The sequence below is a fragment of the Microcaecilia unicolor genome, chromosome 3 (genome assembly GCF_901765095.1).
Source record: "Microcaecilia unicolor chromosome 3, aMicUni1.1, whole genome shotgun sequence".
Lineage (NCBI taxonomy): Eukaryota > Metazoa > Chordata > Amphibia > Gymnophiona > Siphonopidae > Microcaecilia > Microcaecilia unicolor.
The window spans coordinates 202114299-202132818 of record NC_044033.1 but is presented as its reverse complement, the minus strand read 5'-3'; the positions used below and the strand labels follow the sequence as shown (position 1 = coordinate 202132818).

Genomic DNA, 18520 nt, shown 5'->3' with positions numbered 1-18520 from the left:
TCAGTCCACAGAGCGGCTACTAAATTGGCAAGTGGTCTCTGTCACGGAACGCCTAGCCACATGCCTGGGGCTACCCCTCAGCCACTTAGAGGGTCTATCCCTAGCACAGCTCAGGTCCACCTGCACCTGCCGCTTGTGCAGATGGACCTGAGCTGTGCTGGGGATAGACCCTCCTCCCACTGCCCAGGTCCCAATTGCCTCTGGGCGAGTCTCCCACTCTCAGATTATCTCCAGTGATTTCTAGGTTACTGGGGCCACACTCTCAGTGGTCCCACAGTTCCTTGAAAGCACTCATAGACCCAACACACAAACCACCAGGATTCTTAGTCCAGACAATCATAGGCAATAAACTAAAAATATTTATTGTCATGAAAAATTAGAACAATGAACAGAATGAAAAGGTGTAATCAGCAAACAGTAACAAGTAAATGAATATAGATCAATTATAAAACTATCAAAATTGTAAATGGGGAGTTCAGGACATAGAGCTGTTCACAGGTTATCAAATATAACTGTTCACATGGCCTCAGCAAAGAGATTTTTCTCTCTTCTACCTGGCTAAGATGAGAAAAAAATAGTCCATCCTGGCTGAAATTGAGCTCCTGAGCCAATCAGAGCCCGAACAACACATTTTAAAAGTAGCTGGCCACATCACTGCAGGTTAACTTCTTCTCTGTGTGCTAACTAAAGAAAGAACAGTAATTTCTCTGTAACAGCTTTAAACATAAACATGCACCACCTGCTGGGCAAACTAGAGAAATACACGTCAAGAAATAATACAGTTTACAGGTTTAAAACCCACTGTTTTGTCTTAACCTCGGTCATAAAACATATAGGGACAGGCTTAGGAACCTCAACATGTATATGCTGGAAGAGAGGCGGGAGAGAGAGGATATGATAGAGACGTTTAAATACGTCAGTGGTGTTAATGTACAGAAGATGAGCCTTTTTCAAATGATGGAAAACTCTGGAATGAGGGGACATAGGATGGCGTTAAGAGGAAATAGGCTTAGGAGGAATCTAAGAAAATACTCTTTCACGGAAAGGGTGGTGGATGCGTGGAGTGGCCTCCCAGTGGAGGTTGTGGAGACGAGGACTGTGTCAGAATTTAAGAAAGTGTGGGACAGGCATGTGGGATCCCTTAGGAAAAGGAGGAGTTGGGGGTTACTGAGGATGGGTCATCTGCAGTCATGTTTTTATGTTTAACTATTTTTACCTGCCATTTTCATGATATGGCATAATAAATACAATTGCCCCATATGTGTAGATTTTTGAAACTGGGCTTGATGGATCTAATCCAGCATAGCACATCCAGGTTTATTAAAATTTGATATACTGCTCATAAATCAATCTAGGTAGCTAACAATTGTTTACACTTTCCAAAAATACTAGGCCTATGGGGCACGCAAAGAAATGACTAAGTAGTAAATTTAAAACGAATCGTAGAAAATATTTCTTCACTCAACGAGTAAACTCTGGAATTCGTTGCCAGAGATTGTGGTAAAAGCAGTTAATTTATCAGAGTTTAAAAAAGGCTTGCATAATTTCCAAAAAGAAAAGTTCATAAGCCATTATTAAGATGGATTTGGGAAAATCTACTGCATATTCTAGGATAAGCAGCATAAAATCTGTTTTACTGTTTTGTGATCTTGCCAGGTACTTGTGACCTGGATTGGGCACTGTTGAAAACAGGATACTGGGCTTGATGGACATTGTCTGTCTCAGTATGGCAACGCTTATTTATTTATTTGAACAATAATAATCTGAAAATGAAAGGAATGCCATTTACATCAGGAAAGGAAGACCAAAGACAAAAAAGAAACACACAGATACAGGGTAGCTTGCACAAAAGGCCATGTGGACGCAACGCAAAAGGGAACGTTTGTTTGTTCTTCAGTTCTTAAGAATACCTAGTCAAATGTCCAACCCGAACAGTTTGATACTGTCCATAGAAGAAGGGTCCAAGCTTAGGGTGCTGGGGGGGGGGGGGGGCTGAAAAAGGATCTGGACTGCAGCAATTTTCAACCACGATCTGGCAGGCCTAAACTAAATGGATAGCTCTGGCCTGGTGATCGAACCCTCTGTATATAAGAACCACTGCCTTTATGGAAAGAGGTGCCAAATCTATATACCAAGTGAAGATCCAACACAGGAACAAAAAACCTGCCTATTTAATGTACACTGCTGTGATAGCTTTCAGGTTTGCACATGGTATATGAGAAATATACATCCCCACTTGGTGCATCACCTGCGTTGGCATTGAGAATTGGGTGTCACACTGGGGGACGACAATTGGAACCTCCTAGAGAATGCCTTAATGAAGGTCTTGATCTCCATTCCCTTCAAAGAGAATGCTGTTAATGTATTATATAGATGGGAAGGGAAAGGGAAATGGGACTTGATATACCGCCTTTCTGTGGTATTTTGCATCTACATTCAAAGCGGTTTACATATATACAGGTACTTATTTTGTACCTGGGGCAATGGAGGGTTAAGTGACTTGCCCACAGTCACAAGGAGCTGCAGTGGGAATCAAACCCAGTTCCCCAGGATCAAAGTCCGCTGCACTAACCACTAGGCTACTCCTCCACTCAGATGGTTTTACAGCCTGCCTCACTGACGCAGACTACTCAATAATTACTTAGGTAAATGAGACTTTTATTAGAGATTCATTATTGTCTAAGATAACTGAAAAGAAACAATACCTATCTATGGTTAAAAAGAAACAATCATTACATCACTGGTCACTACATTCAAGCAACGCTAGGAGTTTCTAGACCAGGAAAAGAAGCAATAATACACTATACATACATCACTGGTCCTTAATCTCTACACCCAGGCTCTTATCATCAGCTGGGGGGGCCTGTTCACAGCGAAAGTCAGGAGTTTCTTTGACCAGGAAATATAGTTCTCTGCGCAGTACGTACTTTACTCACAGACGAGCTCCCAATTTCACTGTCAGACATTCCCCTTTTTATTAGGCTTAGAACTCATGTTCAGATCTAAGGAAAATTACAGAATGCTTGAGAATTTCTCTGTTTTGGTAAACAAGCCATACTGTGGGAATGTGGTCACATGTTTCTTAGACCAGGTGGCCAGTCTGAACTCGAAACAGGCTCCACCTCTCCCTCTACATACCAAATTAATTAGAGCCACGTCTTATCTTCTTCCACATTCCAAATCATTTTTACACAAACAGACTTATCACTTTAATGAGAGAGTGCACTGTCGGTCAAGGCAGAGTTGAAAAAACAATCTTTAAAATCTTCCATTGCAAATGGTATCTCACTCCTGTACGTCTCTATCACATGTTTCCAACTGTTTCTCCTTTGTGCTGGCGGGGCTGTGGACAGAGGGACACCATGGCTCACATTTGGTAGCCTTCTATTAAGATTTGGGCGTATTGGAAGGCTATTCAGTACAGGCTCCAGCGATGGCTGGTGAAGCCTATTAAGTGGTCTCTTGAAGACTTGATATTTCCTAAGAAACCTCCAGGTCTCACTAAATAACATAGAAACATGACGGCAGAAAAAGGCCATATGACCCATCCAGTCTGCCCATCCTCTGTAACCCCTAATTCTTCCTGTTCCTAAGCGATCCCACATGCTTATCCCATGTCTTTTTAAATTCTGGAACAGTCCTTGACTCCACCACCTCCACCGGGAGGCCATTCCACGCCTCCACCACCCTTTCTGTGAAATACTACTTCCTTAGGTTACTCCTAAGCCTATTCCCTCTTAACTTTGTCGTATGCCCCCTCATTCCAGAGCTCTCCTTCATTTGAAAAAGACTCTTCCTGTATATAAATGCCCTTGAGATATTTAAACGTCTCTATCATGTCTCCTCTCTCCCTCCTCTCTTCCAGCGTATACATGTTGAGGTTCATAAGCCTGTCCCTATAATTTTTGCATTCAAGACCGCCTACTAATTTTGTAGCCACCCTCTGGACCGACTCCATCCTGTTTATATCTTTCTGTAGGTGCGGTCTCCAGAACTGCACGCACTACTCCAAATGGGGCCTCACCAGAGACTTATACAACGGCATTATCACCTCCTTTTTCCTGCTGGTCATGCCTCTCTTTATGCACCCAAGCATCCTTCTGGCTTTGGCCGTCGCTTTTTCTACCTGTTTGAAAGCTTTAAGGTAATCACAGGCCTTATTGGCTAGACATGCTATGCCAGCTGCCAGAGTGACTTTGGCCACCCAATGGAAGTCTCTGGCTGTTCCTTCTTCGGTTAAATGGTTGAATAAACTTTGGTACATTTGCAAAATGGAAAAAACTTTGGGCCACACATTGCCGTACTCTGGCTAAGTGGGAAGCTATTTGGGAACTTTTCTTAAGACATTGTTCTTCTTCAGGGGGTGGGGGGGAGTATATTTTTTTTCTCGGTTTTGCTTTTGGGGTCTTTTTTAGGTGGCTTGACTTGGTTAGTGGGTTGAGATGTGGGGTTTGGGCGGGAGCGTGGAGATTTAGGGGAGGGGTTTATAATCATAAATCCTCTAAAAATGTTGGAAGTGTATGTTTGATTGTGTGTAACTATTACTGAGAAGATTATTATGTTTGGGGGGGTTCTCAATCAGTTATCTGTAATTGGCCATGCCATCTTCTAAATGTACGCTTTTATTATGTTATGTTTCTCAACTAGAAACACATCAAAATGAACACGAACGTATCTAAATCTGCAATACCCAAGCTGCAAAGGCCTCAAATACAAATCAACTTACGCATCCAGCTTTTCCTACATAAGCACACAACTCTGGAACACATTACCAAAAGCTTTGAAAACAACGCACGACCACCTAAACTTCCAGAAATCACTAAAAACTAACCTATTCAAAAAGGCATATCCTGCTGATCCAACCTAAATGCCTGATCTCTGCGACACAACAAAATTAAAGTACGTAATGGACATAACTCAATTCCTCCGCTGCATGTTTCCCTAAATGTGACTTTGCCACATGAACTTTATCTTGCCACTATATCACTTTGTATCTGTTCTCACTGGAGCCGGCAAACGCCTTCCGGTACTATGTAACCACATTGAGCTTACAAATATGTGGGAAAATGTGGGATACAAATGCAACAAATAAATAAACAAATATTCAATAAAGACTTCTAAAAATTAAAAAAACAAAAAATTTGTACCTTTAAAATGGTGAACATGCCATCTCAATACTGGGCCTTGTAGTTTTGGCGGTACTACTACTTATCATTTCTATAGCTCTACTAGACGTACGCAGCACTGTACACTTGAACATGAAGAGTCAATCCCTGCTCGACAGAGTTTACAATCTAATTAGGACAGACAAACAAGAGATACTGTTTTCTCATATCATGTAATGACGTTCTCATTTCCATACTCTGTAAGCCACATTGAGCCTGCAAAAAGGTGGGATAATGTGGGGTACAAATACAATAAATAAATAAATAAATAAATAAATAAGGGAATATTAAAGTGAGGATGATAAAATAAGGGTTAGGAGTTAAAAGCAGCATCAAAAAGGTGGGCTTTTAGCTTAGATTTGAAGATGGCCAGAGATGGAGCTTGACGTACCGGCTCAGGAAGTCTATTCCAGGCATATGGTGCAGCAAGATAAAAGGAATGGAGTCTGGAGTTAGCGGTGGAGGAGAAGGGTGCAGATAAGAGAGATTTACCCAGTGAACGGAGTTCCCGGGGAGGAATGTAGGGAGAGATGAGAGTGGAGAGGTACTGAGGAGCTGCAGAGTGAATGCACTTATAGGTCAATAAGAGGAGTTTGAACTGTATGCGGAAACGGATACCCTTTTTGGGTAGCCTGCTCAGTCTGAACCAGCATTTAGAGGTAATAGTACCATGTGCTTTTGTTTACAGCTACCTGGATTATTTCCCCTATTCTTATAACTTTCCTTAGCCCCTGCAGTGATGGCCCTTGGCCAGAAGCCATTGACCACCAATTCCCTCAGACACCTGCACACCCTAGTTCTGGTCAGTAGGCGTCACCATTTAGTAACGAAGGAGACTCCCTTTTAATTGAGTTCAGTTTATTGTAGAGCTGAAGGGAATGGCATGCTTTACTATTCGGCCAAATTCAAATCACGGGCATTGAGCTTTAGTTTAGCAAATAGTAAAAAAAAAAAAAAAAAAAGCAACGTGAAATTGGAGATCAAGAGGCAGATGCACTAAAGCTAAATGAGCCTTTAATGACTCTCCAACGAGGAAAATTTGATCCGTTGCATGCATCAAAGGGCTTTTACCGAGGAAGCCAGCAGCTAACGAAAACGGAATGGAGATGAGCAATTAGTGTGAAAACCCCATTGAAACGACATGCACTAACCTTTTCCGATTGCCTTTACGCAGGAAAAAGGCAGGAAATCTAACGAGAGGTCTGGACCTCTCGTTAGGACAGCTCTGTGCCAGGAAAAAGTGTAAAGTTAAAAAACAAACAAACTTTGAGCCAATCCCAGCGCATTAGCAGAGCTAAAAGCGCTGTGATTGGTCCAAAGGACCTCAGAAAACTCATCAAATAAAAAAATAAAAAAAGGGTCGGGAGGGGGCAAGGGCGCTCGTCCGAGGCGTCCTGTATGGACGGCCTTGCCCCCCCCCCCCCGCTGCTCCCCACTTTCCGCCGCTGCCCCCACCCCGAAAAAGCAAAATTCAAGCAGCCCTGCTCCCCACTTTCCGCCGCTCCCCCCACCCCGAAAAAGCAAAATTCGAGCAGCCCCTGCCCCCCTCCCTTCCTCACTACTCTCTCACCTCAGTTCCGCCTCCCGACATCCTCCGTCCTGTGCCCCGCCCCCTTTTGGGGTCGTCGCCGCCATTCTCCTCCTCCATCGGGCCCCCCTCCCTCTTACCGGGCCCGTGCAGCGCCTCTCTCCTCTGTCCGAAGGCGCTGCACGGGCAAGAAGACAGCTGATGCCTGCCTTCGCCCAGCTTCGATGGCGCGTCTTTCTCCTGCTTTCTCCTGCTGGGCCCGCCCCTGTCTGACGTCAGTAACCTACGTTATTTTAAAATCGTTGGGGACTTTAACGATTTAGATTTTTTTACGTTTGGTTGCTGCATCTGCCTCCAAGTGTTTATTTCAGTAGAGCCCCAGATTATTCGTATTTGAAATTAAATCACTGTTTGGGACGAATACGAATAATGTGTTCGGGAGCACTGTGCGGGGGTCCTAGTTTATTGTGGCACTTTCTAAACTGCCTTCAGCAAAGCAGCTTCCAATAAAAAGCAAAGTTTAAAGAACAACAACAAAAAAAGAACCAGAAACAAGAAATCTTAACAGAGTCGATAGAAAAACAGAGCAGCTTCCAACCCTTCAAGCTCTCCTATGAACTGCCCTCCACTCCCAACAATCAGCTGAAAGCCTGTTCAAAGAAAAATGTTTAAAGACCAGTTTTGAAATTCCTGTGCGATGTTTGCGCGTGAATGGAAAGCGGTAGGAAGTTCCTCAAGTGGGGTGAGAAAAAAAGAAAGCTGACCGCCTCGGTTCAGACTGTGAGCAAGAAACAAGATGGACAGTCAAATACTGTTCCTGTTTCAAAGGGAGAGAACATGGAGGTGTGTAAGGAATTGAGGAGAAGGAGAACCAGATTAAAAGTGTGTGTGCCCTTGTATAGTGGCTAGTCAGGTTTTCAGGATATCCACGATGAATATGCCGGAGAGAGATTTGCATACCAAGGAGGCAGAGCATGCAAATCCCTCTCGTAGGTACTCATTGTGAATATTTTGAAACTGGCTGGTCTAGCAGGATATGTTTTCAATAAGAATTAAAGCTTGTAAAAAGACCCAGCTATATTTTCCTCCCTCCACTCCCAACCCTGAATGTCCTGGCTGCATTCCTGGATCTGAATTGTTGTACCATGAACCGGCCACTTGCATTGAGTGACCAGGTCATCACCTCCAGGTACCCAGCCTTTTTGCTGTCCTAACTGTATCAGGCCACCTACCCAGTTTGCAGGCTGAAAATCACCACTGACTGGGTAGCTCCCGGCTGTGCCCCTGGACCACCTCGGCATTAACTCTATAGTCTACCCAGAATTTATCCGGATAAGTGCTGCTGATTATCTGACTACGGTCCAGTCAGTGTGAGATAACCAAGTAGGATTTTCTTCTCCCTGGTTATCTCTCTTTCAGTATTGGCCCTACAGAAGCTGGTGACCCAGTTTGCTTTTTGAACTGTTTAATCTTTTGTCCAAGATTTCAGTTCTTGTAAAGAAAGCAATTCCAGAGGAAGAATTTGTGCAGCAGAAATACCCACAAAAACATGTTGCAACAGCTCTTGCCCATAAAAAAGATGCTTCTGCTTCAGAATGACCAATTTGCAGGCCTCTTGTACTGTGTTTTTCTTCTCCCTCTCCCCCCCACTCCCACCACCAACACTTCCCATGTAATGCCAACCTGCGTTTTTCTCTGCCTTGCAGAGCAGTCCCCGCTTCACAGAAGAGTTTGTCTCGCACCTGGAGATGCAATTGGAGCAGTCGCGGCTGCAGGAGGCCGAGACGCTGGCAGCGCTGAAGGAGATGCAAGACAAGGTTCTGGAAATGGAAAAGGTCAGTGTTGATAGAGCCAGAGCGGCCCAGAGAAACTGCTTTGCAGAGAAGGGCTGCCCAAGAGGGCTGCTTTCGGGACAGGGGACTAGCAAAAGCTGTTTTTCAAATGTGGATATGTCTTAATAACTCAAAAAAGGGTGTCCCTGGGTGTGTGCGGGGTGGCAGTTGGGAATGGGTGCTTAGATATAGGTTGGAAAGAAGATCCGGGATGGGGTGTGTGTATAGGGGGATTGGGTGTTCAACCTAAGATTCAAACGTCAGATCAATTTTCTGCTCTCCCTCCGCACCATTACTGAATGGAATTCCCTAGTTCAAACAGAATCAAATTATATGAGGTTGCGAAAGAAACTGAAAACTCAGCTTTTTGATAAATTCTTAACTGCTTCTACTTCACATCACTAGTATTTAACTACATGAGTGAAAAAAAACAAAAAGGCAACAGTCTACTTGCTAAAGTAGATACAGACTACAATAAGTAATGAGAAGCGCAGATGTTCCAATTTATTATTATGTGTTCCCACAACCCTTTTTTTAGTTTTACCCCTGATGCAGCCTGAAGGCGAAACGTGGCCACGTCGGGTATTGTTTTTACGTTCACCTCTGGGTTTTGTTTCAATAAAGTATTTTTATATATTTTATATTTGTATCAGTCTGCTTTTTGTAGTCTGTATTAACTACATGAGGCCATGCAAAAAAAAAAATCAAACCTGAAATCTTTATTACTTGACTCACTGTAAACTTATTTCTACTGTATTTGTTCTTCCTGCCACTATACAGCTTATCATCTTGTAAACCGCCTCAAACCTGTAACTGGGATTTGTACGGTATATAAACTGCAGATTAGATTAGAAGTGGAGACTTACAGGGGCATTTTCGCAAATCGGGAGATGGGCTTCCTTCTCTCAGGGTCGCCCAAATCGGCATAATTGAAAGCCGATTTTGGGCGTCCTCAACTGCTTTCCGTCACGGGGGCATGTCGGCAGTGTACCAAAGGCGGGACGGGAGCGTGCTTAAGAGATGGGTGTCCTCGGCCGATAATGGAAAAAAGAAGGGCGTCCCTGACTTTACTTGGTCCCTTTTTTTTTCATGACCAAGCCTTGAAAAAGTGCCCGAACTGACCAGATGACCACCGGAGGGAATCGGGGATGACCTCCCCTTACTCCCCCAGTGGTCACCAACCCCCTCCCACCCAAAAAAAAATTTTTTAAACATTTTTTGCCAGCCTCTATGGCAGCCTCAAATGTCATATCCAGCTCCCTGACAGCAGTACGCAGGTCCCTGGAGCAGTTTTTAGTGGGTGCAGTGCACTTCAGGCAGATGGACCCAGGCCCATCCCCCCCCTACCTGTTACACTTGTGGTGATAAATGTGAGCCCTCCAAAACCCACCCGAAACCCACTGTACCCACATGTAGGTGCCCCCCCCTTCACCCATAAGGGCTATGGTAGTGTTGTACAGTTGTGAGGAGTGGGTTTTGGGGTTTTTGTTTTGGGGGGGGGGGCTCAGCACACAAGGAAAGGGAGCTATGGACGGGAACAATTTAGGAAGTCCACTGCAGTGCCCCCTAGGGTGCCTGGTTGGTGTCCTGGCATGTCAGGGGCACCACTGCAGTACGAATGCAGGCTCCTCCCACAACCAAATTTGGTCGTTTTTGAGATGGGCGTCCTCGGTTTCCATTATCAGCGAAAACCGAGGTCGCCCATCTCTAAGGTCGACCTAAATGTTGAGATTTGGGCATCCCCGACCGTATTATCGAAACGAAAGATGGATGCCCATCTCGTTTCGATAATATGGGTTTCCCCGCCCCTTCGCGGTGCCGCCTTTAGAAATGGTTGTCCCTGTTTGATTATGCTCCTCCACATATCTTGGTTGGAAATTCACAAAGGGATGGTGGCATCTGATTTGGAGGCAGAAGCATAGTATAAGATGTTTGTGTCGGACGGTGAAAGGTTTTCTGGGGAAGTAGCGTGAGGAAGAGATGTAGGGTTTCTGCTGTTTGATTAGGCTATGAGCACAGCAGCAGTTGTCCATAGGATTGGCAAGGCCTCCGGAAGAAGCCTTTGCGAAACAGGTCCCCGTTGGAACCTTTGCCTGTAGAAATTGATTGCCTAGACGTTGCATTGATGATGCATATGGAAACAATTGGATTTTCAATAATCTTATGAGAAGAGGTTAAGTTGGCACCAGTGTAACTGATGAGAAGATATATATTTATCAACAGTGATAAATATATATCAAAAAAGATATAGTGGAATTAGAAAAGGTGCAGAGAAGGGCAACGAAAATGATAAAGGGGGTGGGACGACTTCCCTATGAGGAAAGGTTAAAGCGGCTAGGGCTCTTCAGCTTGGAGAAAAGGCGGCTGAGGGGGGAGATATGATAGAGGTCTATAAAATAATGAGTGTAACTTCATCGCATGCCCCCTAGTCCTAGTATTTTTGGAAAGTGTAAACAGACGCTTCACGTCTACCTCTTCCACTCCAAAGTAGTAAGTTTAAAATGAATCGGAGAAAATTTTTCTTCACTCAACGTGTAATTCAACTCTGGAATTTGTTGCCAGAAAATGTGGTTAAGGCGGTTAGCTTAGCAGAGTTTTTAAAAGGTTTGGACGGCTTCCTAAAGGAAAAGTCCATAGACCATTATTAAATTGGACTTCGGGATAAGCAGTATAAATTGTTTAATACTTTTTTGGGATCTTGCCAGGTATTTGTGACCTGGATTGGCCACTGTTGGAAACAGGATGCTGGGCTTGATGGACCTTTGGTCTGTCCCAGTATGGCAATACTTATGTACAGCTCAAAAGCTAAGTATTAACTTGATTGGTCTTTATTTGGTTGTTGGTAGAAGTTTTTGATTTGAATTAAAAAGTTAAAGACATATTTTCCTACCATACAACAATTGTCAGGAGGTTTTTTTTTTAGACCTATGATGACTTTTTTGACCGATCACATTGATATTATTATTATTATTATTGCATTTGTACCCCACATTATCCCACCTTTTTGCAGGCTCAATGTGGCTTACAGAGTGTTGTTATGATGCAGTCATTACATTATCTTAAATACATTCAATAAACGGTTGAAGGTGATATGTGGCTTTGAGCCCTGATATTGTTGATAAGGTCTTGATGAGGTATTTTCCTCCTTGTTTTTAGACAATCAAAAAAAATTAGACACCTGTAGTTTCTATAACTCACCATAATAGGTATTTACAAGTATTTTGTGCATTTTGATATATGGTGTTTTGATCATTTTCTTTGGGGGTTTCTGCATTAGGACAGGATACCTTATAGCAGTAATGTAAAAACCTAAGTAATGTAATAAACCTAGTAACATTTAATTCAATTTACAGGTAGGGGAAGATGCGTAGTATAAAAAAAAAAGGTTAATTTAAAAAATAATACTCGTGAAAAGGTCAAAGAGGAAAAATACTGAGCGCAGGAAGAAAAGGAAAAAAAAAGGTAATGTGAAAAGGCAGAAGGAAAGAAATTCAATTAAATTCTTTTATACCACTATTCCTTGTCATCAAGCAGATGAAGCCATTACGTATGGGTTGTGTCCATCAACCAGCAGGGGGAGATAGAGAGCACTCAACTTTTCACAGTGCCTCATGGCCAGCTAGCTCCACTGCCTCTTCAATATTCTCTATCTCCCCAAGCAGGGTGGCTGCAGCTTCTTCGAGCTCCATCAAAAATCTGCCTGGGGGTGGCTCCTGGCTTGCCAGTTGTTAGCTGAGGTGTTAGAGGCTATAGCAGCTTCACTTTGAAGGCACGTAGGTTAGCCCTTTCCCTGCCTTACCCATGCTCCCGTGGATGTGGACATATTAGCTTGCTTTTCCCTGTCCTTTCCCACTCAGTGGATGCAGGCATATTGGTTCGCCTTTCCCTGCCTTTCCCACTCATCTGAGCCTCCGGAGTTCTTATTACCTCTGCTTTCCTCACAGCGTTAAAAAAAAAAAAAAAAGGAACAGAGGTTTTCCTTTGATTCTTCTATGGGACCGGAGCTGTGATACTCGGTCCGGTGAGGTAAGAGTGTTTTCTAACTCCTCCGGGGTGGGCCCGCGATCAGGGCGTGTTTGGCGCGAAACTGCCATTTTTTAATCTTCCCGCCGTTTTCGGCGATGGCTGCAGAGAATGTAAAGCGCTCTGTAAATCGTGCTGTACAGGTGTAAGAGCCGGCCCGAGCATGGCGAGCGATGATTCTTCCCGCTCAGAGCTGGCAGTGGACGCCATTTTGAATTCTCCGCATGGCGCGGCCTCCATAGAGACAGAGAGCCCTGAGCCGGGGGGGGGGGGGGGGGGGAACCTCGAATTGAAGCTATTCAGGGAGCGGCTAGCCCCGGACGAGATCTGGGTGCCCAGGGCGAGTTTTTCTCCCCTGATTTTGTGTTATTATTGCATAAACCATACAGGCTGAAAAGAGTTCTCCCTCAAGGGTCGTCTGAGGCTCCTTCTATTGTCCCCCCTGGTGGATTCTGGCCTGAGACTGCCCGCTGAGGCTATTTTCCCTGATAATTGGCATAAAGAAAAGCGTAGAAGGGCTAATTCCCCTTCAGATTGTGGTGCACCTCCTCCCCCCCCCCCCCCCCCCCCCCCCCCCCCCGTGGTCAGGCTGTGAGAATTTGGAGAGTTCTGGCAGGCCTTCGTGGTCTGAGGAGCCAGAGTCAGGTGCAGAATTACCACAGGATCTGGATGATCCCTCCGCGGTGAGGATTTTCCACCGTGATGTGCTGCCAGCGCTTATTTCAGATGCCCTACAGGTCCTTTCTATTGAAGAGCCTGACAGTGGCACGGCCTCCTCTGTGAATCCTAGGATGGCTAGTACCAAAAAGCCTGCTCGAGCCTTTCCTTTGCATGACTCCATCCAAGAACTTATTTCCGCTCAGTGGGCTGACCCCAAGGGACCTTTGAAAGTTTCCAGGGCTATGGGGCAATTATACCCTCTGCGTGAGGAGCATTTGGCTCGCTTTGCAATGCCTAAAGTAGATGCCCTAGTCACTGCGGTGACAAAGAGAACTACCCTCCCTGTGGGAGGAGGAGTTGCCCTGAAGGATATACAAGACTGTAGGCTGGAAGCAGCACTTAAACGGTCCTTTGAAATTGCAGGTCTTACTGTTCAGGCGTCTGCATGCAGTTGTTATGCTGCTAGAGCCTGCCTGGCGTGGTTGCAACAGGCAGTGGAACAGCCCGGAGATGGAGCGGAGCCCTTCTCGGATGTGGCTCCGTGGCTGGAGTCGGCCTTGTCCTTTTTGGCTGATGCCCTTTATGATATTGTCAGAGCTTCGGCTAAACAAATGGCAGTAGCAGTGACGGCTCGCCGTCTTATTTGGCTACGACATTGGGCAGCGGACATGGCCTCTAAGCAAAGGTTGGTGAAGTTGCCCTTTCAAGGCCTTCTCCTATTTGGTGAGGAGTTGGAAAAAAAAATTGTTAAAGGCCTGGGAGATCCTAAACCCCAACGCTTGCCCGAAGATAGGCCGAGGCCTTCCTCCAAGGGCCAGGCGGTCCACTCCTCTTATAGACCTCGCTTCCGTGAAGCTAGAAGGTACCGCCCGGGGCGTTCTGCTGGGTTCACTTCTCGTGCCCATTTTTCAGCAGAGGAACTCCTTTCACTCGGACAAGCGTTCTGCAGCCACCGGCTCTAGGCCTGGAGTTCAGGGGCGACCCTCTTAATGATGGTGCGCCGGCCCCCTCCTCGCTTCCTGTCATTGGAGGACGTCTTTCCCTCTTTGCCGAGGAGTGTGCCAATATTTCCTCAGATCAGTGGGTTCTGGACCTGATCGGCTACAGAATAGAATTCAACGCCCCAGTAAGAGACGTGTTTGTGGAGTCCCGATGCGGTTCTGCCGCCAAACGGGTGGCAGTAGAGGAGACTTCGCAAGGTCTGATTCAGTTAGGGGCCGTGTCCCTGGTACCTCCCGCCAAACACGGCTACGACCGATACTCCATCTACTTTGAGGTGCCGCGAAAAGGTGGGTCTTTTCGCCCTATTCTGGACTTAAAAGAATTAAACAGGTCCCTGAGAGTGCGGCATTTCCACATGGAAACCCTGCGCTCCGTCATTGCTGCGGTACAGCCAGGAGAGTTTCTCACATCTCTAGACCTGAAAGAAGCTTACTTGCACATACCAATTTGGCCCCCGCACCATAAGTTTCTGAGGTTTGCGGTGTTGGGAAAACATTTCCAGTTCTGGGCCTTGCCTTTTGGCCTCGCCACAGCTCCCTGAACCTTTTTGAAGGTAATGGTGGTAGTAGCTGCTTTGCTCAGGCGAGAAGGTATCAGGGTTCACCCGTACCTTGACGACTGGCTCATCAGAGCAGACTCTGTAACAGAGAGCTATCAAGCTACAGCCAGAGTGGTCTCAGTAATTCAATCTCTAGGCTGGGTCGTCAATATGGCCAAAAGTCACCTGACCCCCTCGCAGTCTCTAGAATATTTGGAGGCCAGGTTCGACACAGACTCGGGCTATGTATACCTACCCGAGCTAAGGCGGTGCAAGCTTCAGAATCGGGTCCGTCTGCTCCTGAGGATGCCCCGCCCGCGAGCTTGGGACATTGTCCAGCTGCTGGGATCGATGACAGCCACATTGGAAGTGGTGCCCTGGGCGAGAGCGCACCTGAGACCTCTACAATATTCCCTACTTCAAAGATGGTCTCCAGTTTCTCAGGATTATCAATGCAGACTTCCTTGGCTCCCTGCGGCCCGACTCAGCATGGAGTGGTGGCTCTCAGACAGCATGCTGCGGCGAGGAATGCTGCTGGCGCTCCTCGATTGGTGTCTAGTAGTGACAGATGCCAGCCTGAAGGGCTGGGGCACACATTGCAAGGGGAAGCATGCCCAGGGTCTATGGACACCCGAGGAGTCGGAGTGGTCCATCAACCGCCTGGAGTTGAAAGCGGTGTTTCAGGCGCTTCTGGCCTTTCAAGTGACCCTGGAAGGATTGGCTGTCAGAGTGATGTCGGACAACACGACAGCAGTGGCCTACGTAAATCGACAAGGCGGCACTCAGTGCAGAGCACTGGCCGCGCAGGCCAAACAGATTTGCCACTGGGCCGAGCTGCATCTTCAGTTTCTGTCGGCAGCTCACATTGCAGGTCAGAGCAACGTGCAAGCCGATTATCTAAGCAGGCATCAGATCGATCCAGCAGAATGGGAACTAGCAGACGAAGTATTCCTGCAGATATGTGCCAAATGGGGCAAGCCCGTGATGGATCTTATGGCGACAAGTTCAAATGCCAAAGTCACGTGCTTCTTCAGCAGACGGAGAGATCCTCGCTCGGCAGGGTTGGATGCCTTGACTCAGCCCTGGCCTCCGGGCCTACTATATGTGTTCCCTCCGTGGCCCTTGATAGGGTGCGTGCTCCTGCGGATTCGGCTGCACCCAGGAGAAGTGGTCCTCATCGCCCCGGATTGGCCCAGGAGGCCTTGGTATGCGGACCTCCGACAGATGCTAGTGGAGGCTCCCCTTCCTTTACCTCTGGTACTGAACCTGTTGTCACAGGGCCCAGTAGCCATGGAGGCCGCCTGCCGCTTTGGTCTTATGGCATGGCGATTGAGAGGGCGCAATTGAGGGACAAAGGCTATTCAAACACAGTCATTTCCACTCTCCTGCAGGCCCGCAAGCGTTCCACTTCCGTGGCTTATGCCAGGATTTGGCGCCAGTTTGAGTCTTGATGTGCTTCAAAAGCGATCACACCCATGCTGGCTCCTGTCTCGCCGATTCTGGACTTTTTGCAGGATGGTGTACAAATAGGCTTGGCCTATAATTCCCTGCGGGTGCAAGTGGCAGCGTTGGCCTCCCTTCGTGGTAAGGTTGAAGGCGTGTCTTTAGCTGCTCATCCAGATGTGGCACGGTTTCTTAGTGGGGTGCTTCGGCTCCGGCCTTCCGTGCGAGCACCCTGTCCAGCTTGGAACCTGGGGCTAGTTTTGAAGGCCCTGCAGGCTTCTCCTTTTGAGCCGCTTCGGCGAGCATCGGAGAAAGATTTGACACTAAAGGCCGTTTTTCTTGTGGCCATTATTTCGGCGAGATGGGTGTCAGAGCTCCAGGGCTTTCCTGTAGAGACCCATTTCTGCGAGTCCGGGGTCACGGTTCGGACCGTGCCTTCCTTCATGCCTAAGGTGGTTTCACCGGTTCACCTAAAGCAGCCTATTTTCTTGCCCTCCTTTGATAAGGAGGAGTTTCCAGAATCTTTTGGGCAGTTGCACCTGTTGGATGTGCGCAGGACTCTGCTGCAGTATCTGCGAGTTACTATCTCTTTCAGGATCTATGATCGTCTGTTTGTTTTGCTATCAGGTCCTCGCAGAGGGACTCCAGCGTCTAAAGCCACTATTGCCCGCTGGCTCAAAGAAACTATCTTTTCAGCTTATCTGCTTGCCGGCCGGTCTCTGCCTGTAGCCTTTAAGGCGCATTCTACCAGAGCGATTTCTTCCTCTTGGGCTGAAACTGGAGCACTCTCTCGTCAAGAGATATGCAGTGCAGCAACATAGGCTTCTAAGCTCTCTTTTGCCCGACATTACAGGCTGGATGTGGCTGCTAGGAGGGATGCGCGTTTTGGAGCACAAGTGCTAGCGCGTGGTGTGACCTGTTCCCACCCTATATAGGGATTGCTTTGTTACATCCCATACGTAATGGCTTCATCTGCTTGATGACAAGGAAGGGAAAATTAGGTTCTTACCTTGGTAATTTTCTTTCCTTTAGTCATAGCAGATGAAGCCATGAGCCCTCCCTGTATGATTGTCTGTATGCTGTGAATCTGTTTCAGGTTCTGTTCTTGTTTCCTGAAGTTCCTTCCTTGGGAGAAAGTTGGAAAACAGTCTTCAGGATTCATGTTCACTTATAGGAGGATGAGTCCATTCCCTCCAGTTTATGTTTTGGAGGATGAGTTTATTCCCTCCAGGAGGATGTGTTCATTCCCTCCTTTTGACTTCATGCCCTTGTTAAGGGGCCATCGTTCGCTGTGAGGAAAGTTCATGTTATTCCCATTGCGGTTTGCCATACTGCTTTGGAAGTTTCAAATACTGAAGAGGCAGTGGAGCTAGCTGGCCATGAGGCACTGTGAAAAGTTGAGTGCTCTCTATCTCCCCCTGCAGGTTGATGGACACAACCCATACGTAATGGCTTCATCTGCTATGACTAAAGGAAAGAAAATTACCAAGGTAAGAACCTAATTTTCCCATATCCCCTTTCCAGGGTTCAGTGTGGTTTACATTCTAGGTGAGACAAAAGCAGATAATGTTAGTGTGAGGTATGAGAACAATTAAGAGACCATTGGATTAATGCATGAGACCAAAAACATTTAAAGTGTACAGAGCGGCATCCATTCCTTCATCGTACCCAGGGCGATATTCAAATCCGTTTACCCAGTAAATGGTTGCCTGAAAAAGGGTCAGTATTAACCTGGCTTCCCCAACCTGCATTAGGAGGTGTTCCCTGAGGGAGGAGGGCAGTTGAGGCATGGAAATAGCAAGGATAGATTGCCTTTTCCATGCAAAAGGTAACGGCAGAAGAATAAGTACAGATATCTGTATTTTTCTGCCGTTTTTCAAAGTGACTGTGCACACAATACTTTCACTACAAAACCCTGGTGTGAGAATCTCAGGTAAAAGTGCCCCCCGCGGACTGTGCAGTAACTCAGCCGTGTCCCATGCGGTCTTACTTATTGCATGATTTGGGGGTCGTTTCTGCGCTCATTTCTTCAGTTATCTGGACCAGAAAAAAAGACATTTTCTGATTTTGTTTAATGTGGTCTGAGCCAGGATTAGATTTGTAAAAACCTCTGAAGATGCTTATCTCGGTCTGAGTTCCTTAGCTGCAGCTAAGGCTAGATGATTGACGCCCAGCTTAACCATATCCTTCCTGTAGGGTTTTCTGAAAGCACAGTTTGTTGCTTCGAGTGTGTTTGTCACAAAATCTCGCCACACTGCTTTCACAGCCCCCCACCAGAAAAGTGGTGTTCACTAGCTCTGGGATTGGGGGGGGGGGGCGGGGTCCAGGC

General features: G+C 46.4%; 1 protein-coding gene across 1 annotated transcript in view; it reads left to right on the top strand.

Moving 5' to 3' along the window:
• The window catches only part of EVI5L (ecotropic viral integration site 5 like), a 114757-nt gene that overhangs the window by 78345 nt on the left and 17892 nt on the right, over positions 1–18520 (top strand). Inside the window, 1 exon segment of the mRNA XM_030197155.1 lies at positions 8400–8528. Coding sequence (XP_030053015.1) covers positions 8400–8528 — 129 coding nt within the window.